Source organism: Molossus molossus, unplaced genomic scaffold (genome assembly GCF_014108415.1).
Source record: "Molossus molossus isolate mMolMol1 unplaced genomic scaffold, mMolMol1.p scaffold_m16_p_1, whole genome shotgun sequence".
Classification (NCBI taxonomy): Eukaryota; Metazoa; Chordata; class Mammalia; order Chiroptera; family Molossidae; genus Molossus; species Molossus molossus.
Genome location: NW_023425344.1, coordinates 39,006,503 through 39,032,816, shown reverse-complemented (window position 1 = coordinate 39,032,816; position 26,314 = coordinate 39,006,503). Strand labels below are relative to the sequence as shown.

Sequence of the window (26,314 nt, the reverse complement as noted above, 5' to 3'; positions counted from 1 at the left end):
TCAATATCCATTCTTTGCCTGGTTTCTGAGCCAAGCGCCATTCTAGGCACCAACACTACAGCAGTGGACAGGTTGACTACAGTCCTTGCCTTCAAGGTCTATACCGGAAGAAGGTAATTAATTCTTAACAAAAGTAAAATTCTTTACAGATGAAGATGACAGGATTTTGTTTGCCACCAATGACTTCAAACTTGCCATTTTGCAGAAGAAATGTTTTTAATATTCTTTCTCCCCAGATTTGAAGCTGAAAGTATGCTTCTAAGACAAGGACATGTACCACTTGAATGCTACTTGATTCTTGCTGGACATTTAAAGGTCACATCAAGTAATACAAGGATGAACAAAAATACCAACTCTAAAATTTTAAGTGAGGTTGAAGAAGGTGACTTCATAGGGGTAAATATTATCTTAACTTCGCAGTCTCTTATTTTTATTTAAAAAATTTTAAACTGTGTCATTGTATTAAAATAACATAGTATGCTGTAGCGTTGTTCTCAAGTATTAAATATTTTAGTAATTGAAATGCTTATAAAAAATATATTTTCCCTTAACAGTGTTGAGCCAACATGTAGCCTGATATATAGTTTGTCAACATACAGGATGCACAAGAGTCATAAGTGATTGTTATATGAATGATCAACTAGTTAAATGAATGAGTTATAAACCATTTAGCTTTGGAGGCAGTGTGGTATTTAATAAAAAGTGTACTGAAATACTCACAGATTCAAGATCTTTTTTATGTTTTAAAGAAAGTCTATGCTTGCAAAAGACTTTATGCAAAAGGGATAAGATTTAGGGCAAAAAAGCAGCTTGTGTGTAGGAATACAACTTGCTTCATTTGTATATTTAGTTGAGGGCAGATTGGATTTGGAGATCCTCAGATCCAAAAGTCCCTAAGTGGGAGGTGAGGACAGATGTTGGTGTTCACTTTGGAAATGTCAGCTGAGGTCATATATGGTATTAAAAACAATGATGAAGAGTTTGGACTTAATTTTACAGGTAGTAGAGCTCATTGAGAGTTTTTAAGTCAGAGAAAGATGAATCAGATTAACATTTAGATAGATGACTGGTGTGATGAGTCATCTATCTAAATGTTAACAGGTGCGGCTATGTTAGCGGAAAGGACAACCTGGAATTGGAAACAGGTGGGAGATTGATGAGCCGACTCTGGACCAAGGCACTGACTGTGGGGATACCAATTGTGCGATGGATTCAAGTTATTTTATTGGTAACAAATCCAATGAGAAGGGCAAAGGAGAAAGATGTATTCCTAACAATTTTCAATAAAAAGCAAACCGCCCTGGCTGGTTTGGCTCAGTGGTTAGAGCATTAGCCTATGGACCAGAGAGACCTGGGTTCAGTTCCTGCTAAGGGCACATGCCTTGGTTGCAGTTTGTCCCCGCCCTGGTTGGGGTTGTGTGGGTGGCAACCGCTAGATGTGTCTTTCTCACATCAATGTTTCTTTCTCTCTCTCCCTCCCGCTCTATCTAAAGATAAATGCAAAAATGTCCTCAGGTAAGGATTTTAAAAAAACGCAAACCTTATTTTTCCACGGCATTCCCATCGTTAATAATGTATCATTTGTGGGTCAAACATTTCTTGATAGATGGTTAAGGCATTGGCCAGCCTGTGACTGGCTGAAGGTTTTAGTGCTGGAGGCACTTCGGAAGCACTCTTAGAACCTTATGGCCCTTTGTGAACAAGATCTTCCCCAGGATCGTGGCTTAGAGTTAGATGGAGCCTCGGAGGTCAGCTCAACAAACCTCTCACTGACACTTAGTGAATGGAGAACCAGGACAGTGAACTGAATTGCTCATCTGGACACAGCTGGTTAGTGGCAGAAATGGGAGGAGAATCCCGGATTCAGTGCTCTGCTCCCTCTGCTGTGCTACCTCAACTGTGTGCAGATCAAATGGAGCCACCGATTTTTCCACTACAGGGAAGAAACCCGGAGATCATATGAACTGGTATTTCTCAACCAAAATCCATATAGGGTTCTCCGGGGAAACAGAACCAATAGGATATATACAGACATATATAAGAGGAGATTTATTGTAGGAATTGGCTCATGCTATAATGGAAGCAGAGAAATCCCACAACCTGCTGTGTGCAAGCTGGGAACCAGGAAAGGCACTGGTGTAATTCAGCCCAAGTCCCAAGGATAACCAGTGGGATAGCTGGTGTAAGGCCTGGTCCAACTCTGACAGCCCAAGAACTCTGCTGATATCCAAGGGCTGGATGAGATGGATGTCCTGGCTCAAGCAGAAGGAGATTTTTAAAGTCATGTCACTCTCTCTTCAATAAGATACTCTCACCTTGATGCTTTATTGCTACATCTTTTTCATTATTCTGATAATAAAAAAGTGTTATAATTTTGTATATGGTTATACTAACACTGCCTCCCCTCCCCCATTGAGTATCATGGATCTAGGTCACATCATCTCCAAGTTTGCCATCTTTAGGACAAAGCACCTTTTTTTCTTAGTAATGAATGTTGCATGGAGTTAGAGTATAGCATTGTGTGTATTTGCAGATCATATTGTTGTTTTATACATCAAGTATTCTGGAATAAAGACTTGTGAACCTAGCATTTTGTTTTTATAAAGTAGTCCATACATCTTAATGCTGCTGGAACTGATAGATTATGTGAAAGACCAGGGTAGTTCTTATTTATCAATTCTATAAGCTCAAGATTTATTTTTTTAAATTATTTGTTTAAAATGATGCATGCTTATAATTTCATATGGCCCCAGGGTTTCATTGTAATGATAATGTCAGAGCTGAAATAATCCAGAAGAAATCCATTTATTTTTATTTTTCAGGAAACCTGCCTTTTAACTAACACCAATCGGCCTGCTTCGATATTTTGTAAAACAGATGTAAAAGCTCTTGTAATAAGCAAAGAAGTAAGTATGTGATGATATTCATTAAAATGACTAATGCTTTAAGGAGAACTTCTTTGGGGGATCCCAGATAAATTTCAGAGCCAAAAATATTTACAATGAGAATGAATACTAAGGAAAATACGTGTCTGTATTTAAATAGTGTTAGATCTTAATGCTTTGTGCTGACGTAGCCTTTATTAGGTACAAATCATCACAGATACAGGGGAGGCAGAATTTTCCCTCCACCCTCTTAGGGTGTTTTGGCTGTTCTTGGGAATTAAACTGACATAAAACAGATTAACAGGAAAACAGCTTACAAATCTAGATACATTTTATGTGACACAGGAGCCTTCATAGAAATTAAGAGAGGTGATTGTGGAAAAGTAAATAAAATATATTAGGAGGCTAAAGAAAGATAAGAATTATTTTAACAAGGTCTGTTTTTATAGAATTCTCTTGGCTTTGACTTTTCTCCAGAGAGTTTCTGTTCTGCTGGTACAGGGAGGGCATCTTTCACATGGGAGTTTTTTGTTGTTATTGTTGTTTATAATTAAATATATATATATATGTTTATTGATTTTTTTAGAGAGAGAGAGAGGAAGGGAGAAAGAGATGGAAACGATGAGAGAGGAACATCGATAGGCTGCCCACTGCATGTTCCCCACTGGGGATCAAGCCTGCAGCGCAGGCGTGTGCTCTGACCAGGAATCAAACCAGGACCTCTCAGTCCATGGGACAATGCCCAGTCCACCGAGTCACACTGACTGGGCCACATGGGAGTTTTAATCTCCTGTTTTCAGGAAGAAAAGGGGAGATTAGAATGCTCTTCTTGCACACACTGTTTTTTAAGTGCCTTTAGCTCAAAATAATCCTTATGAAAAAGTGGCATGCTTTTTTTTTTTTATTCCTCATCTGATATTTTTCTGTTTATTATTAGATAGAGTGGGAGGGAGGGAGGGCGAGGGAGTGACAGAGTGAAACATCGATGTGATAGAGCCACATCAATTGGTTGCTTCCCGCATGACCTGACCAGGGCTGGGGACAAACTGCAGCCAAGGTACATGCCCTTGACCAGAATTGAACCCGCGACTCATTGGTCCAAGGGCCTACACTCAAACCACTGAGCCAAACCAGCCAGGGACCATAGGATTTTTTTTCAAGGATTAAGTTAGATAATCCACATAAAACTGTTAGATCAGAGCCTGGCAGAACAACACTCAATGAATGGTAGTTATTACTTTTGTTGCTGTTAAGAATAATAATAAAAACAAATAATGATGTGCTGCTGATGATAGATACATGCCCTTCAAATACATTTTTGAAAAAAAATTGTATCAATGCTGTGTTATTTAGGAAGACAGTTGTCTGGTTCCTTGCTAGGTTTACAATTCAGTTAAAACGCCTGTTCCCAGGGCCTTGCTGGGCTGCTGCTGAAATTTCTAATGAGGAGGCGCAGCGGTGTGTGGCCGTGTGTGGCAGCCGCAGTGCATTTTGTCACACAAACCTGCGTCAAGTGGAAAGGGAGTTTTTCATTTTCATTATTTTGGGGGAGTGATTCGCAGTGTTTAACAGTCCTTATAGCAGGCTCAGGGGTGTACTATCATTCCCTTTTTATTTTAAAAATATTTCTTAGATAAATCTCTTGAGACCCGTAGCCTTATTTTCAGGGTGAGGCTGCTATAACAGCAGCTGCTCTAAAGGTTCTGGACCAATGGCTTTCTGAGCTGCTTAGGCCATGTGTTCCTGTTCTGCCGTACACGTCTTGCTGTGCCAGGCACTGGAGCGATGGCTTAGTTGTTCCCTTGGGAAGCCTGAAGTGAAAACATCGATTAGGTTCTTTTGGGCTGAGAGCCCTGTTCAGCTATTTAGCTGGCAGGAAAGTCTTTGTTTTCTCACTAGGGAAACTAGCGGCAGCAGAATCTTGCCTAGAAATATTTATCATTTTTGGCGTGGTCACGAGTACTGTCTACGGTCTCCTTACAAGTACTGTTGGTAAGCCATTCTGCAGCAAAGGAAAGTGCTTGAATCTGTATTTGTTCAGAATTTTTAAAATGCCTATCTTTGTCACTCCTTCGACGAAGCTCATGAGATTTTCTGTGTATTTGCCAGGATAAATAATTTTGTGAGTTGCTCCTTAAAGTCAGAGTAGATATACTGCAGTCTACTTTGAAAATGTCATAGGAACTTGCTTGAGCATTTGAGTACTTACGACTATCAATGTAATAGACACGTGCTGTGTACTTCTTGACTGAAGCAGTAGGAACTTGATGAACTGCAATGACTGTGGCCATAGTAAGTGCCATGTACTCAGACGTCCTGTGAAAAAGGCATCAGAAATACAGTGATATGCAGGATGAGGCTTTCTTTTTAAATATTATATTTTATTTATTATTTATGAGCTGAAAAAGAAAGGTGAGCTCCATTAACCCAGTGACCTTTATTTTTTCCCCAAGCAGGATAATTGCATTCTAATGGACATATAGGAACAGTAGGTATTGTAAATACAACTCCCCAAACAAGTGGAGCTGCTGGCTGCAGCCTCGGAAAGCATCCAGTGGGTTTCAGCATAAATTTAGAAGCAACTCAAATTCTCTACAGAACAAAATAGGAAATTGCCGCTATTGCATTAGCATCAGGAAAATCTAATAATGTTCCTGGTGTTCATTTTATATTTTACTTGAGCATATTATATTCTTTGAAAACATGTAGTATGCAGTTTTACTCCAGGCTGTATCATAGCCTTACGGGAGTGTGTCCTGTGCAGCGATGTGCTGCAGCTGGTGAGCGCTGCATGTGTCATGGGTGAGAATCCTGACTGAGTCGGCCGAATCTGGCTGCTGCCCACAGCCCTTCTGTGTTTTATGGTGTGACCATATCTTCTGCTTCTTCAGAGACTTAATTTTGAGACCTTCCTGGGATCCAGCCCAAAGAAGGATAGAGTCTCCATTCTGCTTTTGGGTCCGTGCTATTCTAAAGTCGCAGAGACTCCAAAGGGAGGTTGTTAGTGGTTCTCAAATGCAGGTTTATGCACCATTGATACTTTCTGACTGTTCTTCACCTGTCAGAGGCAAATGAGAAAGACAAGGGCTGTGTACATTTTCCACGAAGCTGAATTTATTCAAAATTGTAAAACAAGATCCTCTATGTTTAGATTATGCTCTCTCTGTTTATTTGGTACTTATGTGTCATTTATTTCATGATGTCGACAATTCCTGGTAGTTGTTGTTTCAAGGTTCTTACTTGGCACACACAGACAAAAAGAGGTGGTCAGCCGTACATCATATTTAAAAAAAAAAATTTATTTGACCTGGGAACTCCTTCAATCTGGAAACTGGTGTACTTTGTCAAATTGTTTTGTCTTAATGAGGGCTCAGATCTCAGTGTTAGGAAATGCTTCCTCTGAACTGCTGGTTTGCTCTCATTTGTTTTATGTTGTTTATCAAAATTGCATTGCTTAGTACTCAAGAGCCTGAGCTGTGAACCGGGCAACCAGAATTCAAATTTCAGTGCTGCCACAGTGAGCACTGGGCCACTTGTTTAACTCTTCAGAGCCTCAGTTTCCCATCTGTGAAAACAGCCACAACAAAGCACTAATTCATAGAGGTGCTGTTAATTATGTGAGTTAGTCCATCTAAAGTGCTTAGAACAGTGGCTGGCATAGAACATGCAACTGATCATATTTCCCTTCTTTGTTTTCGTCACAGGGCTATTACAGCCAGATTTGCCCATATCTAGCCCAAGATTGTCTGGGATGTGATTAGGTGAAACCTTATGACTGGCCTTGCTTTTCCCTTGTCTGTATTCTCTCCTCCCTCTGACTCCTTCCACTGTTTATTTCCACCACTGATTATGTGCTTAAAAGTCCCCCCCAACATTTGGGATTGGGGTCAGATATAAAGAAAATAACTGATTTACTTTAAAAGTTCCATTTCTTACACCAGGCCTTCACTTTCCACTTCAGGCCAGAGTGACTTCAGTGTGCTCTGACTTCACAGCTGCTTGAGTGTACCGCTCACTTGGCCATCCACGGACTCCCAGGATATCAGCACAGGGAAGTAAATGAGGTGGCTTGACCGTGAGCTGCTGGGGCCCCCAGGGAGCTGACTGCTGGGAAGAAGGCCGTAGCTAGAGCTGAGACCCAACAGGAGAAGAGCCGAGGAACCAACTCAGCTGTAACTCATGTTTATCAAACACTGCCATTTACGGAACACCTTTTTGAAAAAACAAAACAGAATTGTATGTTTTACTTGCAGTATCTCATTTAATTCTCACAATAACTCCATAAGCTACTATTCTTATTTCTCTTTCACAGACTGAAGAAAGAAAGCTCACAGATCTTGAACAAGTTGTTCAAGAGCCCAAGACTAATAAGCGGTAGAACTCACGCCCAAAGCACCTGACTGTAAAATGTCCACTCTTAACCACTGTGGTTCCCTGTCCGTTAAGTAATTCCCTGTGAGTGACACAATGAAAGACAGAGGCCTCCCATGCAGTTCCAAAAGATTGCTGTGAAAGCTTGGAGAGAGATCTGTGAAACTTCCCGACTTCCAGAGTAATACAAAAGCCCTCTTGATTCATTTGCGCCAAGATTTACTGTACAGTGGCCCATCCTATAACATGCCACCAGGACGTATTTCCAGCTTTGTGGCGTGACATACCTTCTCAATCACAGACTTGTGTACTCTGTCCTTACTATCTGGTTGAATCATTTACTTACCCAAGTGTTTACTTACTACGATGCTTCACATTTTCCATAATAAAAGATGGCCTCGGGCGCTGAGAAGGAAGCACTTGGCGTGCCTGTGACCCCTGGGATTTGGCAGCCAAGCTCCTTTCCTGAGCGTGAGGGAAACCTGAGCAGTGGAAGTTTATCTCAGGCCGTTCGCAGGCCTCAGGAGTCCATAATTGCCCTGTAGTTTGGAACAGAGTTTCATGCTGGTGCGTCTGGAGCTGGTGGGTACTCTGTTCTCGCCGGGCCCTGGAGTGGTCTCAGCACTGGCCCGGAACAAATACCATGGCAGAGACTGATTTGCAACAGGAAACTTGAAGCCTTCGTTCTGTTTGTGAACAAGGAATTAGAGGCCGTACCCGAAATTGAGTGGATGGTTATCAGCAGACCTTGTTGCGGTTGCCTAAGAAGGTTGCAGTGGATGTTACAGTTTCACAATTTTCTCTTACTGGGTTTTTTTTGTTTGTTTGTTGTTTGCTCAGAAACTCAATACATCAAAATCATTTCAAGTTTTATTGGACGTGGAGTCCTAGAAAAGGGAGGTCTAATCACTGAGAAATAAATGTTCTTCTGAAAATAAAATTTAAGCCTCTTCACCAGCAGGCTGCTGATTGTTCATCCGAGATCCAGATTTTGCAAAAACTTGTCCCCAACAAGTTCTTAGGGAGTCAAGTGATTCTTGAATGTGTTTTACCCAGTGATTCATGGCGTACTTGGAGTTGCCAGTCAGTCTTGCCTTTATTTCAGACTTGTTTAGTAGAAACAACTTCCTTAAAATGAGTACTTAGTTCCCTCCGTTAACTATTTATCCATCTTTTTAGTGAGTTGTCATTCTCTGTTTTCTCTCCATCATGAATTCTGTTGAAACTTAGCACTATAGACTATGTATACTTGAGTCATATGATAGAAAAATACAGTAGACTTTCAGATGTGTTACCCGCCCCTCCAGCTGGATAGTTTTCAAAACCTCTGTTTATGTTGATATTAAAGCAGGAACAACTTTCATCTTCACAGTCTTGTACTCTAGTGAATAGTCCAGTTACGCGACTGATCTAGTTCCATAGTCTCCCTGTCCTCCAAAAACTGTTGTGAATAAGCTGCTCGAAAGGACAGAAACCACTTGGCTTAACAGTGATGTGAAAAGTCATCATGTCTCACTAGCAGTTTAGTCTTCTGCAGTGAACCTGAATTCCTTCTTTTTTCCCTCCCTTGTCTCCCTTCATTTCTTAAATGTGTATTTATTAAGAAAATAGTTTCTTGAGTTCCCAATATATGTCAGGCATTGCGCTAGGGCCCACCACAAATAAAACAGGTATGGTGTGTATTCTTATACAATCTAATGGGTTTAATATTGGTTATTGATTTATATAATTGATTTCAGAGTCACATAATTATCTAGAGCTAAATTCACAGGATAGTAAGTGGATTATGTATTCCTACATGTTTCTTTTTTTGTAGCATCAGGGGGCAGAGCCACTTAGGGGGTGTAGCTGACTGGTGGCCAGGCTGCCCCGCTGGGTGGTGAAGTTCCTGCTGTCCAGGTCTGGTGTTGGGTTTGCAGTCCAGACGTTTATATGCCAGCCCTTCATGAGTTGCCTCCTGAGAAGAGAGGACAGACTCATGTTAATTTACAAGAGATGGGTGTAAATCTGAATGTTGGTTTATTAACTTTGATGGCAAATATCCCTTTCCAGTCACTAAAATATTCATGTTTATCATTTAATGAATCCTTCCTGTATCAGGGTGGCCTGAGAGGCTGAATTCACAGTCAGAGGGATGCTAAGTGAAGATCAAGTTCATATAAGTGATCTCGAGGGATCTTTTATCCAGGCCAAGGGGATGTCTGGGATAAATCCAAGCCCCATAGCTGAGAGCACCTCTAGAGTCAACCAGTCACACCCCCAGGTTCTGTGTCTCAACGCTGATGGGCACTTACTGCCAACCCTTCCCTTTCTCCGTCTGCACCTGCTGTGCTTCTAAGCTTCTCACTGTTCTGAGTGACCATCCTTTCATAATATATGCTAATGTCTTCAAGACTGCATTACAGTCAGACCTTACTCTGAGCCATTCCATCTCTTTAAAGTGATTTTGCTTATCTCTGATCTCATCCAGAATGGGTTGGAGTTATTGGCTGCACTCTTAGCTTTCGAAAACTTTAGTTGTACCTCTGTCTAATCAAACTGTTCTCTTTGCTTCTACCTGTCTACCACTGCATTTTTATAAGTGCTGTATTTCTTTAGAACAGGAACATTATCCTTAAATAATCCATGAGTTTTCTTTGATTAGGCCTTTCCATTCCTGCATCCATTTAATCTATTTATACTATATTTGCCTGTTGACTAAATTTTAGAGAAGCTCTTTGAACTGAATTCAGACCCAAGCTTTCAGAGAAAGACAATCTTGCTCTTAGTCATGAGCTAGACTCAAAAGGTCTATTTTGAAATAATATCAATGACACCATTTTTTCACTCTTTTATCACTTTCTCAGGGATCTGCTTTGTTCTGGGACTGGGTCCGTTTCCCTGGTTCTGGATGCTAGTGCTGGTTTTTCCCCCAAGGGCCCACTCTGGACTGCAGCGTCTTCACTGGGTCTATCTGAGTTATAACCATCTTGGATTTGTGTGCCCTTTTTATGAGAGTCTTTGAAATGTGATAAGGCGAGCAGCCACCGGCTTTATCTGTACTCATTCTGCGCCTTTCTCCAGATAGGTGGTCTTTATATTTTCAAAGTGCCTACTTAAACTCTATACTTTTATTTAATATCCCTGATACTTTTATTTTTTATAGCCTCACAGAATAACATTTCTTCTGTTCACGGACTTCTAACTGTGACTTCCTGTCCCTGGGCCTTGCCACCATCTGTTGGTAAATGAAAGTCATGGAGTTTAACACTCACATTTCGCAGGAACCCGGTGCGTTGAGACTGCCTTTGTCATGACCTTCGACATTGCTTACTTAGAGGAATTGATGTTCCGGCTGGTGGCGTTTTCACTTCCCATTTTAGGAGTTTTGGGTGTGATAATGTTTTTTAAAAAACTCTATCTAGTCTATTAATAATGGACAAGAGATGGCGTCATATTAGCACATAGGGCCTTGAAGATGAAGGTCCCTGGGGGTTCAGAAGAGCAAATTATAGAGTCCATTTTATGTCTTGGAAAGGGAGCAAATACTATAATGAATTTTTAAGTTAGCAATTTGTTTAGTCTCCTGAGGCCCTGGCAACTTACTGAGGTTACAGGGGGTAAAAAGCACCTGCAGAGAGGAATTTCTCAGTCAGAACCAACATTTAAAGTAGTGGTGTGTTAATGCCTAAAAAGAAACCCTGCATGCATTTTTTATAGCTTCTAGCTTTTGCAGCTGGATCTCACAAATGATGCTCCAAGAGTTGAGCCAGCTTGCCCTTTTCCAGGCTCATTTCCATTATTTATGTCCTTTCCAATGGAGTCTATGGCACATTCTTAAAGACTTAACTTTGTTAAAAGTACAGCCCAGTGCCTGATTGGAGGCATGTGGCAAAGGACATTGCGTCTCCCTTTTTTTAAACCTTGCTATTTTTATTTAGGAATAGTCAGTGATTTAACTTCAAGTCAAATACAGTTTCAAGGATTCCAAATTCATGGGGCAGTTCTTTGAAAAATGAACACTTATATGATTAGTGTTTGATTAAATATTCACAGAGGACGGTTTTCATCACAATGTCAAGTGAAGATGTGTCAGAGAAAATTAGATCAGAACTCAACAGTAATTGAAGATCGCGTACGTTTTTATGATATTAACACAGAGTAATTTAAGTTTGAAAAGAGAAATCAAGTATTTTGGCAGTCTTCAGCAGTGGTCAAAGAAGTGCTGAGCTAAATTCAAACATAGTTCCATAGACCATATTTTTCTAAGGGACCAAAAACATGGAAATATAATAGACATGGAATATATAATAGACCCCTTAGCAGGGAAGGTGATAGGGACCTTTACTCTCGGACTGGTTCACTAACTCATGGTGCCATTTAATAGTGGACATGTGAGCCCCACGTGACGTCCCCAGTGCTAATGCAGCCCGATTGACGTTGGTACCCAAATCACGGTCAGTCTTGGCCTCCACTTTGTCCCCTCCTGGCAATGTTCCTCCTTGTTTCCAGCATCCCGCAGGTAGTGAGTGCTTGTGCTCAGAAATGTATACATTCCAATTCTTTTGTTCTTGCCCCTTTACCAAGCACCTTCTGCTGCTCGGGGAATGTTTCTGGGCACAGTGCCAACTCTACACTGTGTGTCTGTTGTGGGATGGGGTGGGCTTTTTCTCCATTCCCTTCAGCTTCATGGTTAAATCTCTCCAGTGTAATTCAGAACCAGAGCCTTGGACTGTGAAGGGGACAAACTCGACCTCATCTCGTTAATCTCGTCTTCCCTCTTTTGGGTATGCCTGCTAGAACGCAGCTGCTGCTTCCTCCATCAAAAAATAAAAAAATAAAAAATGATCCTCTTTGATTATCAACTCATACTGATTGATTGATTTTTTTTCCTTTATTGATTTTAGAGAGGAAGGGAGAGGGAGAGAGAGATAGAAACATCGATGAGAGAGAATGTTGATTGGCTGCCTCCTGCACCCCCCCCCCCACTGGGGATTGGCCCCACAACCTGGGCATGTGCCCTGACAAGGAATGGAACTGGTGACCTTTTGGTGCATGGGTCAATGCTCAGCCACTGCGCCACACCAACTGGGCTCTTTTTTTTTTAATCCTCACCCGAGGATATTTTTCTGTTTATCTTCAGTTGGAGTGGGAGAGGGAGAGAGAGAGAGAGGGAGAGAGGGAGAGAGGGAGGGAGAGAAAGAAACATTGACGTGAGAGGGACACATCAACTGGTTGCCTCCCACTCAACCCCAACCAGGGCCAGGGAGGAACCACAACCGAGGTATGTGCCCTTGACTGGAATTGAACCCGTGACTCATTTGACCGCAGACCAACACTCTACCGCTGAGCCAAACTGGGCAGGGCCTGGTTGATTTCTATAAGGTTCACCAGGTCACCAATTCTGCAAACCACAATCTAGGTGGGACACAGGACAGCCTGCTGAAAATGCAGTTTTACTTGAAAAACAGGAAATGTAAGTACACTAGTCAATACAATAGTGAGTTTTCAGACAAGCTTAAATGGCAAACAGGATTCAGCCAATGAATGTCAATAGCTTTTGATTGACCTTTGAGATTCTCTGCTGGCCATGATAAATAGAACCTTACTTATGTATCCCTCATTCCTGTGTGCTCAACGGAACACTGTAAAAAAGATATAAATGCTGCAGAATCTGAAACATGGAACATTCACTATTTCTACTCTCAAGAAGCAGTCACTAAAAATTATCATATAAATGCACACACACAAAAGAAATATCTATCATATATAACTTTCTTTTGGTATATCTTTTTCTCACCAAACTTCTTCCTGTATCCTGGTCCCGTCCCCTCTCACTGCTTGGGGCTCCAGCCATGGGGAAAGTGTATGTACTTTCCCCCTCTCTGTCTGTCTCTGTACACACACGCATGCACGCACGCACACGCACACACATACTCTGTATGTTCTGTAATATATCTGCCAATGTCACAATGATGCTAATTATAGCAAGAACGAACCCTTAAGAAGGATCTTGTTGATGCTTACTTTCATCTAAGTAAATCATTTGTGTTTTTTATTTATTTTATTTTTATTTTTTATTTTATTTTTGTTACAGATGTTTCTCCTTTTTTACCCCATTGACACCCTCCTCCCCATCCCCCCCACCCCGCCCCCTGCTTTGTTGTCTATATCCATTGGTTATACATACATGCATATAAGTTCTGTGGTTTATTTCTTCCCACCCCCCATCACCCCCTCTCCTGAGGGTTGTCAGTCTGTACCCTACTTCTGTGTTTCTGGGTCTACCCTATTCCTCAGACTGTTATATTTATTATATTCCATATATAAGTGAGATCATGTGTTTTTTTTCTTTTTCTGCTTGGATTGTTTCACTTAGGATAATACTTTTCAGGTTCCTCCATGTCATCTCAAAGGATAAGAGATCTTTCTTTTTTACAGCTGCATAGTACTCCATTGTGTATATGTATGACTGCTTTTTTAACCATTCGTCTACTGATGGCCACTTGGGCTGTTTCCAGATCTTAGCTATTGTAAATAGTGCTGCTATGAACATGGGGATACATATATTCTTTCTGATTGGTGTTTCAGGCTTCTTAGGGTATATTCCTAGAAGCAGGATCACTGGGTCAAATGGAAGTTCAATTTTTAATTTTTTGAGGTAACACCATATTGTTTTCCATAGTGGCTGCACCAGTCTGCATTGCCACCGGCAGTGCACTAGAGTCCCCTTTTCTCCACACACTCGCCAACGCTTGTTGTTTGATGTTTTGTTGATGGTGGCTATTCTGTCAGGTGTGAGGTGATACCTTATTGTTGTTTTAATTTGCATCTCTCTGATGATTAGTGATGTTGAGCATTTCTTCATATGTCTCTTGGCCATTTGTATGTCCTATTTAGAGAGGTTTCTATTCAGCTCCTCTGCCCATTTTTTAATTGAGTTCTTTGTCTTCCTTTTGTTGAGTTGTATGAGTACTCTGTATATTTTGGAGATTAACCCTTTATCTGATGTATCATTGGCAATGAGGTTCTCCCATACAGTGGGTTGCCTTTCCATTTTGATGGTTGTTTCTTTTGCTGTGCAGAAGCTTTTTAGTTTGATGTAGTCCCATGTGTTCATTTTTTTCTTTGTTTCTGTTGCCTTAGGTGATGTATCAGTGAAAATTCTGCTGCGTATGATGTCTCAAATTTTGTTGCCTACATTTATTCTAGAATTTTTATGGATTCACGGGTCACATTTAAGTCTTTTATCCATTTTGAGCTTATTTTTGGGTATGGTGTAAGTTGATGGTCTAGTTTCATTTTTTTTGCATGTAGCTGTCCAATTTTCCCAACACCATTTATTAAAGAGGCTGTCTTTACTCCACTGTATGCTCTTGCCACCTTTGTCAAATATTAATTGAACATATTGCCTTGGGTCCATTTCTGGGTTCTCTATTCTGTTCTACTGGTCTATATGCCTGTTCTTGTGCCAGTACTAGGCTGTTTGGATTACAGGAGCTTTGCAGTATAACCTGATATCTGGTATTGTGATCCCACCTACTTTGTCCTTCTTTTTCAAAATTGTTGTGGCTATTCGGGGTCTTTTTTTGTTCCATATGAACTTTTGAAGTATTTGTTCTAGTTCTGTGAAATATGTTGTTGGTATTTTGATGGGGATTGCATTGAATCTATAGATTGCTTTGGGTAATATGGACATTTTAATGATGTTAATTCTTCCAATCCATAAACAAGGTATGTGCTTCCACTTTTTTATATCATCCTCTATTTCTTTATTCAATGTTCTGTATTTTTCTGCAAATAGGTCCTTTACTTCTTTGGTTAAGTTTATTCCTAGGTATGTTAATTTTTTTGCCGTAATAGTAAATGGGATTGTTTTTTCGGTTTCTCTTTCTGTGAGTTCATCATTGGTGTATAAGAATGCCGTCGACTTCTTGACGTTAATTTTGTATCCTGCCACTTTGCCAAATTCATTTATTAAGTCTAGTAGATTTTTGATGGAGTCTTTAGGGTTATCTATGTATAATATCATGTCATCTGCAAATAATGACAGTTTCACTTCCTCCTTTCCAATTTGGATCCCTTTTATTTTTTCTTTCTGTCTGATTGCTGTGGCTAAGACTTCCAGTACTATGTTAAATAAGAGTGGCGAAAGTAGACATCCCTCTCTTGTTCCTGTTCTTAAGGGAAATGTCTTTAGTTTCTGCCCATTGAGTATGATGTTGGCTGTAGGTCTTTCATATATGGCCTTTATTATGTCAACATATCCCTCTATTCCCACATTGCTGAACGTTTTTATCAGAAATGGATGCTGGATTTTGTCGAATGCTTTTTCAACATCTATTGATATGATCATGTGGTTTTTATTCTTCATTTTGTTTATCTGGTTTATCACATTTATTGATTTGCAAATATTGTACCAGCCTTGCATCCCTGGAATGAATACATCTTGGTCATGTTGAATAATTTTTTTGATCTATTGCTGGATCCGATTTGCTAGTATTTTGTTCAGGATTTTGGGGTCTATGTTCATCAGGGATATTGGCCTGTAGTTTTCTTTCTTTGTAGTGTCTTCTTCTGGTTTTGGAATTAGAATTATCCTGGCCTCATAAAGTGAGTTTGTAAGTCTTCCTTTTTCTTAAATTTTTTGAAATAGTTAGAGGAGAATGGGTGTTAGTTCTTTGAATGTTCAATAAAACTCCCCCGTGAAGCCATCTGGGCCTGGGCTTTTTTTTTTTTTTTTGCTGGAGAGTCTTAATTACCTCTTCAATTTCCTTAGTTGTTATTGGTCTGTTTACGTTTTCTATCTCTCCCTGGTCCAGTTTTGGGAGACTGTGAGTTTCTAGAAATTTGTCCATTTTGCTTAGATTGTCAAATTTGTTGCCATATAATTGTTCATAGTAGTTGTTAACGATCTTTTGTATTTCTGTGGTGTCAGTTGTTACTTCTCCTCTTTCATTTCTGATTTTGTGTATTTGGGTTCTCTCTCGTTGTTTCTTGGTGAGTCTAGCTAAGGGTCCATCAATCTTGTTTATCTTTTTGAAAAACCAACTCTTTGTTTCATTGATCCTTTGAATTATTTTTTTGGTCTCTATGTCGTTTATTTCTGCTCTGATCTTTACTATTTCCTTCCTTCTACTTGCTCTGGGGTTTTCTTTTTGTTTGCTTTCTAATTCTTTAAGTTGTGAGGTTAGACAGTCAATTAGAGATTTTTCTTGTTTCTTGGGGTAGGCCTGTAGTGCTATGAACTTCCCTCTCAGAACTGCTTTTGCTGCATCCCACAGATTTTGTGTTGTTGTGTGTTCATTTTCATTGGTTTCTAGGAAGTTTTTAATTTCTTCCTTGATCTCAGTAACCCATTCATTGTTTAATAACATGCTATTTAGCCTCCATGTGTTCCTATGTCTTTGCATGTTTTTGTTGCAATTGATTTCTAGTTTCATGCCATTGTGATCTGAGAATATGCTTGATATGATTTCAATATTCTTGAATTTGTAGAGATTTAGTGTGTCCTATCATGTGGTCTATCTTTGAGAATGTCCCATGTGCTCTTGAGAAGAATGTGAATTCTGTAGTTTTGGGGTATAATTCTCTGTAGATATCTATTAAATCCATTTGGTCTAGTGCTTCATTTAGAGTCTCTGTTTCCTTGCTAATTTTTTGTCTAGAGAATCTATCCAGTGGTGTCAATGGGGTGTTGAAGTCCCCTGCTATGATTGTATTGCTGTCAGTATTTCCTTTGAAGTCCTCCAGAAGATTTTTAATATATTTTGCTGCTCCTGTATTTGGTGCATATATGTTTATCAAGGTTATATCTTCCTGTTGGATAGATTCTTTCAATATTATGTAGTGGCCTTCTTTGTCTCTAGTTATGTTCTTCATTTTGAAATCTATTTTATCAGATATGAGTATTGCTACCCCAGCTTTTTTTTTTACTTTCCATTTGCTTGGAAAATTTTTTCCCATCCCTTCACTTTCAACCTATGTGAGTCTTTTGTTGTGAGGTATGTCCCTTGTAAACAACATATAGATGAGTCATGCTTTCTTACCCAATCAGCTACTCTGTGTCTTTTTATTGGGGCATTCAGTCCACTTACATTTAAGGTGATTATTGATATGTACTTATATATTGCCATTTTTGTTTCGTTTGGTTATATTTTTCTTCCTATTTCTTCTACTAATTATAGTAGTCCTTTTAACATTTCTTGCAGTGCTGGTTTGGTGCTAATGTATTCCCTTAGCCTTTTTTGTCTGGGAAGCTCTTTATTTGACCTTCTATTTTGAATGACAGCCTTGCTAGGTAGAGTAGTCTTGGATTCAGATCCTTGTTTTTCATAACCTTGATTACTTCATGCCATTCCCACCTGGCCTGTAGTGTTTCTTGTGAGAAGTCAGCTCATAGCTTTAGGGGGTTTCCGTTGTAGGTAACCTGTTGCTTATCTCTTGCTGCTTTAAGATTCTCTCTTTGTCTTTAATTTTTGGCATTTAAATAAGTATGTGTTTTGGTGTGGGCCTGTTTGGGTTCTTCTTACTGGGGGCTCCCTGTGCTTCTTGAATTTGAATACCTTCTTCTTTCACCAAATTAGGGAAGTTTTCTGTCACTATTTCTTTGAATATATTCTCTGACCATTGCTCATTTTCTTCTTCTTCAGGGACTCCTATGCTGCGAATATTATTACGTTTCCAGTTGTCCCACAGTTCTCTTAAGCTGTCTTCCTGTTTTTTAATCGTTTTTTTCCTGTTGGTTTTCTGATTGGTTGATTTTTTCTACCCTGTCTTCTAATTCACTGATCTGGTCCTCAGCTTTTTCTACTCTGCTCTTTAGACTTTCCAATGTGTTCTTTATTTCTGGTGTGTCACTCTTGATCTCTTCTTGATGGTTTTTAATTTCCTATTGGTTTATTTTCAGCATCTCTATGTCCTTACTCATGCTGTTGAGCTTCCTCAAAATCATGGCTCTGAATTCTAGCTCTGTTAACTTGCCTAACTGCTCCACATTCATATCATCTTCGGCGGAGGTCTCTTGTTCTTTCATTTGGCTTTTGTTTCTGTGTTTCACCATTTTGGCTATCACTGTGGGCTTTGGAGCCTTCCAAGTTTTCCCTGTGGGTATTGGTGTTCTGCTGTTTGTGGCTCCCTCTCCTGGGTTTAGATGAGCGATGGAGGACCCACGTTAAACACCACTGTCAAGTCTTATTTTCCTGGTTAGAGTTGCTGGCCCAGGAAAGGTACAGTTATCCTCTAGCGTTTTGCCTAGAGGCTAGCAGTCCAGGTTACTTGAAGAGTTTTGCGTTGTTAGTTGATTGAAAAACTCTCTCAGGTGCTCAGCATAAAGGGATTTCCTGAGGGTGGGGCAGGTGGTGGTTGTTAATGAGCCTCAATTTGCATTTCAATGGCCCACAGGGTGGGGTTGGATCCCCGGAGGGAGGGGCTGCTGCCTGTCCCTAGAGCCCTGGGAAGGAGCAATATGGCCACTGTCCTGCGTGGCTTTGACTCAGCAAAAGCTCTGAGTGCCCTCCAAATCCCACGTGTCCCCACACAGCTCCAGTCCAGTCTGCCCTCCCTCCGCCGGAGCCCAAGGTGAGTGGCTGTGGCTGTTTCAGCCTCTGTCCCGGCTGTGCTGTGGAGCCGCCTGGGAGTGTGACCCGAGGGCGCTGCTCCCAGCTGAGGCCGCTGCCGAGCTGCCGACCGGGCTCCCAGCCCCCGTCTTGCGCCTTCGCAATCCTACCAGAATGGAGTCAGTGTCCCTGGTTATATGGTCCTCGCAAGCTGCTTTTCTGTTGCTTTTTCCCGTCAATTTGTCTGTGTTTTGTGTTTTAGTTGTAATTCCATTTTGGTCCTGGGAGACGGTCTGTGTAGCTTCCATTCACTCTGGCGCCATTTTCCATTTGTGTGTTTTAATTCTGGGTTCTTCAAGTCATTAGTGTTCAAGTGTACTATAAGTTCATTTCAAAAGCACGCTTGGAATTTTGCAATTTTATAGTTTATCCTGAGAACCAGACAGATTCAATACTTTCCAATAACTGATATCTTTCACCACTGCCCACTTCAGCAGGTAAATGATTACTCTCTGTTGTACAATGGAAACAGAAGTGTGCTGAATTTCTTCCTTCCCGTTCTGTTGTGCCTGCAGTGCCAGCCCCTCCCTGTCTGCAGACTGATGAAGGAGGCCCTCACACCCTGCCTTCCTACTTGGGCCACCACACTACTGAGGTCAGCAGGAGGGGACTGTTGCTCAGTGGCCCCATACTGTTCAGCCTGACCTGGACACCCGTTCTCCCCAATGCCTATCGGAACTCATCCCATTATGTTTCACATCCCACCAGAAGGCTGAGCCCCTCCGCCGCCCACCAGGCTTCCACGTTATACCTCCTGCCATCATTCTCTCCCTCCACTCATCGGACCCAACTTTCTGCCCTTCCCTAACCTCCCCAACTCTTCCACGTGCTGTTTTGAATTTGTGGTCTGTCTCAGCAAAGTCCCCCACATCCTCACGGCTGCTCGAACACCCCAGCACTAGCTCGACCTAATTGGAACCTTGGGTGTGCCCTACGGACACCACCTCTCCCGCAGCCCCCGCAGTGCAGGAAGTTCATGATTGAAGGTCTAGTATTATTTACTTACTTACTCATTTACTTATTTTCATGATTTCTCACAGTGCCTTGGAGATTGGGGTGTGCGTCTTCCTAGCACCCCATTGATGCTTCAGACCACGTCCCTTCCTTCTTCCTTTGAGCACCCAGCTCCTTTGAGTTTCATGCCGTTAGACTTGACCACCCCTCTCTTGCTGCTGTCTACACCCCTAGATCCTCCTCGCTGCGGACCAAAATGCTTCCCTGTCATCCTATCACTAGTCCAGTCATCACTCGTAGATTTGCACCCAGCACCTTGGCTTCTTTGATCCAGAATTCGTCTCTCCACCTCAGTCACCAATTTCGACCTTTCTGTTGCCAATAACTGGACTGCCTCCAACATCTCTACTTTAAGCATTGATCTCTTGGCCAGTATCTTCCGTGCTTCCAGTATTCCTTCAAATCCTGCAGTCCTTCAGATTCGTTTGAACCTTAATTTGTTGGTCCCACCTTTCCTCCCTTACACCTGAGCCTGAACAGCTAATATTGTGGAGAAACAACACTCAAGCATGCTAGCTGCTAGCTTCTCTTTAAGTTCAAGGTCACTATACCATAACTCTACTTGATCTCCATAATATATTAGTTTACCCTTCCCCAAAGTGACTACGGTATATCTTTTTTCTCTCTCCTAAACTCTTCCTCTCCCTTGTGTCGGTCTGATGATCTTGCCTCGTGTGTAATAAAGATAAGCAGTAGAGCAGGAGCCCTCTCCTCGTGTTCTCACTGTTCCCTCACACCTGTAACCACAGTCTCCATTTCACTCGTTTCTGAGTGAAGCATTCCTCAGTGTATTGAACATCAGCCTCCTTCCTGTGTCCTGGTCCCGTCGCCTCTCACTGCTTGGGGACATGGCTCCCCATGGTTTGATGGCCAAGTGCTCATGCCCTGGAGTCAGACCGCCTGAGTGTGGATCTCCGCTGTCGCCGCCTGGGTGCACGGGCTCAGGAAAGATGTAACTTCTCTATGCCTCAGCTGCCGTCTGTGAAAGGTGGCTGTTAACGCAATCTACCTCCCAGAGTGGGTATGCAGATTACAGGAGTGGATTCAGTGACCTGCTCAGGACAGGGTGAGGCTCCCAGTGAGGGTCGTGGTTGGGTGCCTGCGCCTACACAGCCAGCCTCTCCCTCTCCCGGACCCGTCCCTTCAGCTTGCAGACATGGTCTAGTAATTTTATTTCCTGAACAGACCAACAAAACCTTCCCTTCCCTTCACAGGTCTCAGCCCCCACTGCTACTTCATTTCTCTGCTCCTCTAAACAACAAAGCTGCTTTGAGTCCATCCACCTCTCTTCGCTTTTAACCCTGTCTCTGGTCCAAGCCTCTCGGGTCCGATGGCTGCGATGGTTTCATGATAACATACATGCTGTAAATCAGATAATGTCTCTGGACTCTGAAAACCTGTCCCAGGAATACAACCCATGCGCTTATTCTGGCGTACAAAGATCGGTGTTGGTTAGATAGTGCCACAGTGATACCGAGGATCACGCCACCTAAAAATCCTGGCTTAACACAACTCCTTTCCCCCTGGATCTGCTGGTCGGCTGGCTTACTCCCGTGCCGGCAGGGCGGCTGGGGCTGCCCGATGGAGGCCGCGTGGGCCTGGGGCCATTCTGCTCCAGGTGTCCCGCTTGCTCCTCGGACCAGGCACCGCCAGGCCGTGGGAGAGCACGGAGGGCATGCCCGAGGGTTTGCGCACAGCTGTTGTGTCACATCTGCTGACATCTCATTGACCAAAGAAAAGTTCATGGCAAAGCCAAGTCCAGGAGTGGGGAAATAGACGTCTTCTTTTGTGAGAAGAATACAAAATGGCATGTCAAAGGCCATGGAGGTGTGTGTGCGTGTGGGAGAGAGAGAGAGAGTAAGAGCTCGCCAGAGCTCGGGGCTGCTCATTTAATTTGCCACACCACTCTCTGACGTCTCACACCGGGTACCTCCTTACCCACGACATTGTGGCTGGATGGGCCCTCTCTCTGTTCCTTGAACACAACAAATTCCTTTCCACTCGAGGACTAGTTACACTACATTACACTATGCTATAAATTTACTGGTAGTTTTAGCACTAAAATGTGCTCCCCAGACTATTCCAGTGACGTGACAGCTATTATTTTTCTTTCTTCATTTTTTGGCCCTTTATTTTATTTTTTGTTGATCATTAGAGCATGCACTGACTTTAGGATAGATCCGAAAGCCTTTCAGATTCACCATCGAATCAATAAAACACTTTTCTTTTCCTCTAATACTGTGAAACCTGCCAAAAGATGACAGGCAAATTAATTAGCTGTACGTTGTTCGATAGGAATAATGGGCAGGGGGCAGAACACTATGAGGAGAAAACAAGTTTAATGGACCTTTGGAATTGGGAGTTGAGATGACTTGGATTTTGTGAGTTTAATTTAACAGATGTTATATCTAAGCATTTGTAAGCTAATTTTGTTTTTCTTTATTCACATTACAACAGATCAGTGGTCAGTTGGGTGTCCATCTGCCTCACGCACCCCAGGCATCTTGTGGAGTGTTCTGAGACTCCAGAGGGCCAGGGTTGGCAAAGAGGGAAGGTCAGATACAAAGTGCGCATCTGGGGTCAGGGGTTGGCCCAGGAGGCACTTCAGCCCAGGTTCATGGACGAAAGGGGACCGTGGAGAGGGAATTGAAGGCATTGTACTTTTTGCTTCTGAGAGAATGAAAGGAGAGGGTTTGGGACCTGGGGGAGCAGACATGCTGCTTCCTTAGCCTGCTGGCTTAGGGAGCATGTGCAAGAACCCCTCTCCTGATGGAGCAAAGGGGAGACTTTCCAGCAGGGCTCAGGGGTCGCAGGCCCCAGGGAGTGTGGCCCGCACAGTGTGAAGCACCTCCTCCTCCTAATCGTGATTAACAAAAGAGTAGCTACAAAATCCAGGGCTTTCCACAGGTCATGCGCTCTAAGAAATGCTTTATACATGAGCTCCTTTGACCTTCCCAATTTACCTACGGCTGTGGCAGAAGCAGGGAGCACCAGTGACATCAGGGTCAGGAACAATCTGAAGCCACCCGTGCCCCTGTTGGAGATCAAAGGGCCCTAACCTCCCTGAAAGCCTGGCTGAGTTTTATCAACTAGGAAGCTCGTGTTACTTATTAGCATTTATCCTTTCAGGGTTCACCTGGGGCAGGGACCTGCCTCTCCTTATGTAACATTTCTATCACTATCCAGGGCCGTACTCTTGCATAGCTCCATGGCCGCAGATCAGATAGCCAGGCTTCTGTCTCACTATAGCCCTGTCCTGCTAGTCATCTCCTCTCTGGATCCACCCACTCCAGTCCTGGACCGGAAGAGAGTACAAGGGATTGGCAGCCCTCTGAAGGCTGGGCTAGGGTGATGAAGCTGGTGGGCGTGACAGCGGCTTGGAAGGGGCTTTGGTAGGACTTGTCCCTCCCTTTGCTGTGAGTCTGGCTGGCTGGTGTGGAAGACCAGAAGCAGCAGAAGCAGTTAGCACGGTGAGTGAGTTCTACGGAAATGCCCTGCAGCACCACCCGTCTCGCACTGTTAACAGGATTAAGTGAGATGATGCAGATGTGTCTATTTTGTAAACTGTAGTCCTAGGTGTAGGGTACTTTTATGGCTTCTGAAAGACTGTCTCTCCCTGTGGAAGAAGTATTCATCCCTGTCCTGTTGATACTAGGCTTGGTCCTGTGGTTTGCTTTGGCCCTAACATATAAGTAGCGTTGGGTGCATTTCTGGGCAGAAGCTTGAAGAACCAGTACAGGGATCTCTAGGTTCTGTCTTCCCTGCCTCTGTTTTTGTCAGGATGGAGCCCCTGTCACTTAGGCTTCTGGTAACTTATGTGAGCAGGCAAAGCCCATTGCTGACCCAGGATGGATATGCACATGAGTGAGAAATAAAATACTGTTTTAAACTAAGTTTTCAGGCTGTTTGATACTGCAGAATAGCCTAGCCAAGCCCAACTGAAACAAAGTTAAACCCTGGAAGTCTTAGGATGTTTCTGGAAATTAGTCCTGTGTTGTGAAAGGTAATGGTATTATCAATAACCAAGATCGAAACACTTAGGGAAAAAATCCCCGGTTTCAGATTAAACAGAGAGAAAGCTGCCTTTTTGCTCATTGTGGTACCTTTTCTTTTTCTCTATATCTTGTGGTTTGACCTTTAGAAGGAGTTCAGATTTTAACTGGCATATTCACATTCTAGTGTGCAGAAAATGTGATATAATGTGTTTATTTTTACCTTTTCTTCACCTTAAGTACACACATTCAGTTTTATATTAGTGTTTATATTATGGTCAAACTGAATATTGCCTTTAAAAAATCACTTTATACATCTGTACCCCATTATCTTTTATGTAGTATTATGTAATTTGTTGAAAAACATCATCTATGAAATAGAATATTTAATAATACTAATAGAATAGTTAATAATACCACCACAGTTTATATAATAAAAATCATGTAATCTAAAAATTAAGAAAAAACTCTACTGAAAAAGTTTTTTAAAAATTAAGGATTCCTGAAACTAGCATGCTTGTAAGTGAAAATAAGAATGCTTTAAAAATATTACTGCCATTGGCCCTGGCCAGTTTGGCTCAGCGGTTAGAGCATTGTCCTGCGGTCCAGAGAGACCTAGGTTTGGTTCCCGCTAAGGGCATGTACCTTGGTTGCAGTTTGTCCTGGGCCCTGTTTGAGTTGTGTGGGTGGCAGCCACTCTATGTGTCCCTTTCACGTCGATGTTTCTCTCTCTCTCTCTCTCTCTCTCTCTCTCTCTCTCTTCCTCTCTCTCCCTCCTACTCTATCTGTACAAAAAATAGAAAAATGTCCTCGGGTGAGGATAAAAATATATATATATATATCTATATATATCTATATATAGATATATATATATATCTGCCATTGAAATTTATTTCATGAAATAACTATCTTTATTTTTTTCCATTGTTTGTTCAGATAGAGTGGGAGGGAGAGAAAGAGAGAGAAACATTGACATGAAAGGAACACATCGAGTGGCTGCCACCTGCATGGCCCAGACAGGGCGGGGGACAAACTGCAACTGGGGTAAGTGCCCTTAGTGGGAACTGAACCCGGGTCTTTCTGGACCGCAGGTCGATGCTCTAACCGCTGAACCAAACCGGCCAGGGCATAAATAACTGTTTTTAAACAAATCTAATTTAGTAAATCAGAGGTGTATAGGATTTAAAAAAAACTATATATATTTATATCATGTGACTTGACCAGCGGAAAGATAGAGTGAATGACTTTCCAAGGTTGCTTCATATACATGTGGGTATATAATCTTTCATATGAGTATGTATTTTATATATGTACATATGTGGAGAGAGGAATTCATTATTTTTTACTTTGTTATTAGGACTTTTACTGTATCCTTGCACAGAGAGTACAAGAACAATGTCAAGAAACATGCAGCTTTCTAAGGTATGTATTTTCTGTATGTAATTTTTACAGTTTTAGAGGAAAGTCATTAATATTTGATATTTTTATGTGAAATTCAGAGTGATCTCCTATAAATGTCTACAGCGGTGAAAGCCAGCAGGGTGTGTTGAAAAGTACGTGGACCTTGAAAGCATATAGATCTGATCTGAATCCCAATGTTATCACTAATGAATTATGTGTTGGGCAAGTTAATATACCTCTCTGGCCTCAAATGTTCATCTATGAATTGGACACAATAGTGCATTCCTCCATGTTGTAAATTAAATAAGAAAAATGTTTTAAATCTTTGTTTCTATCATGATACCTAGCATAGTGCCTGAGACCTAATACATATTCAATTGTTAAACAACCAGTCGTTGAATGAATGATCCGTGTAGGTGAAGTAGTAACAGTCGTACAATACCTATGAGTTTGCATCTGTTTCTGAATCACTGTTCTCTTCCACTGTCCTGTCTATTCCTGAAATGCAACCAAATCAGGCACTGCAGTCATCTGTCAGAAACCAGTAGCATAGTGTGTGTGTTTGCACATGTTCACATGTGTGTACTTCAGAAGACTGTTCATTTTACGATTTTATAACACAAATGCATCAGATGAGGCAAATATATCTTCATGCTTTTAATTTACATATGATTCATGTATTTACCACAGCTGATATCAGACCAGTCATATATTAATTACCTAAGAATAAGTGCATGAATAAAACTAGACTGTAAGCCAAGAAGCGGAAACATTTTTAAAAACAAGGGGAATAATTACCAAGAAGCTGAGAGCCATAAAGCTTAAAAGCAGCTCAATTGATTTTTTTATTTCATTTATTTTTGGTTTTGTTACAGCAGTATTCTGATAGCTCATTTATGTCTCCTGATCTATTGGCCTCACTATACCTCAGATTTTCTATTAATATACTAGATTTTAAAACCGTGAAGAGCTGATTTCACTGGATATCCGCTTACATACAGCGAAGGCTCAGGAGAATGAGAACTGGAAACTGTGGAGCAAGTCTTTCTAGGCT

The 26,314-nt window shown here is 41.6% G+C and overlaps 1 protein-coding gene across 1 annotated transcript in view; it reads left to right on the top strand.

Moving 5' to 3' along the window:
* Window positions 1-252: 252 nt before the first annotated feature.
* The window catches only part of LOC118625571 (cyclic nucleotide-binding domain-containing protein 2-like), a 56,277-nt gene continuing 30,215 nt past the window's right edge, over window positions 253-26,314 (top strand). Inside the window, exons 1-3 of the mRNA XM_036254625.1 lie at window positions 253-396; window positions 2,823-2,906; window positions 25,217-25,281. Coding sequence (XP_036110518.1) covers window positions 253-396; window positions 2,823-2,906; window positions 25,217-25,281 — 293 coding nt within the window. The remainder of the gene's footprint in view (window positions 397-2,822; window positions 2,907-25,216; window positions 25,282-26,314) is intronic.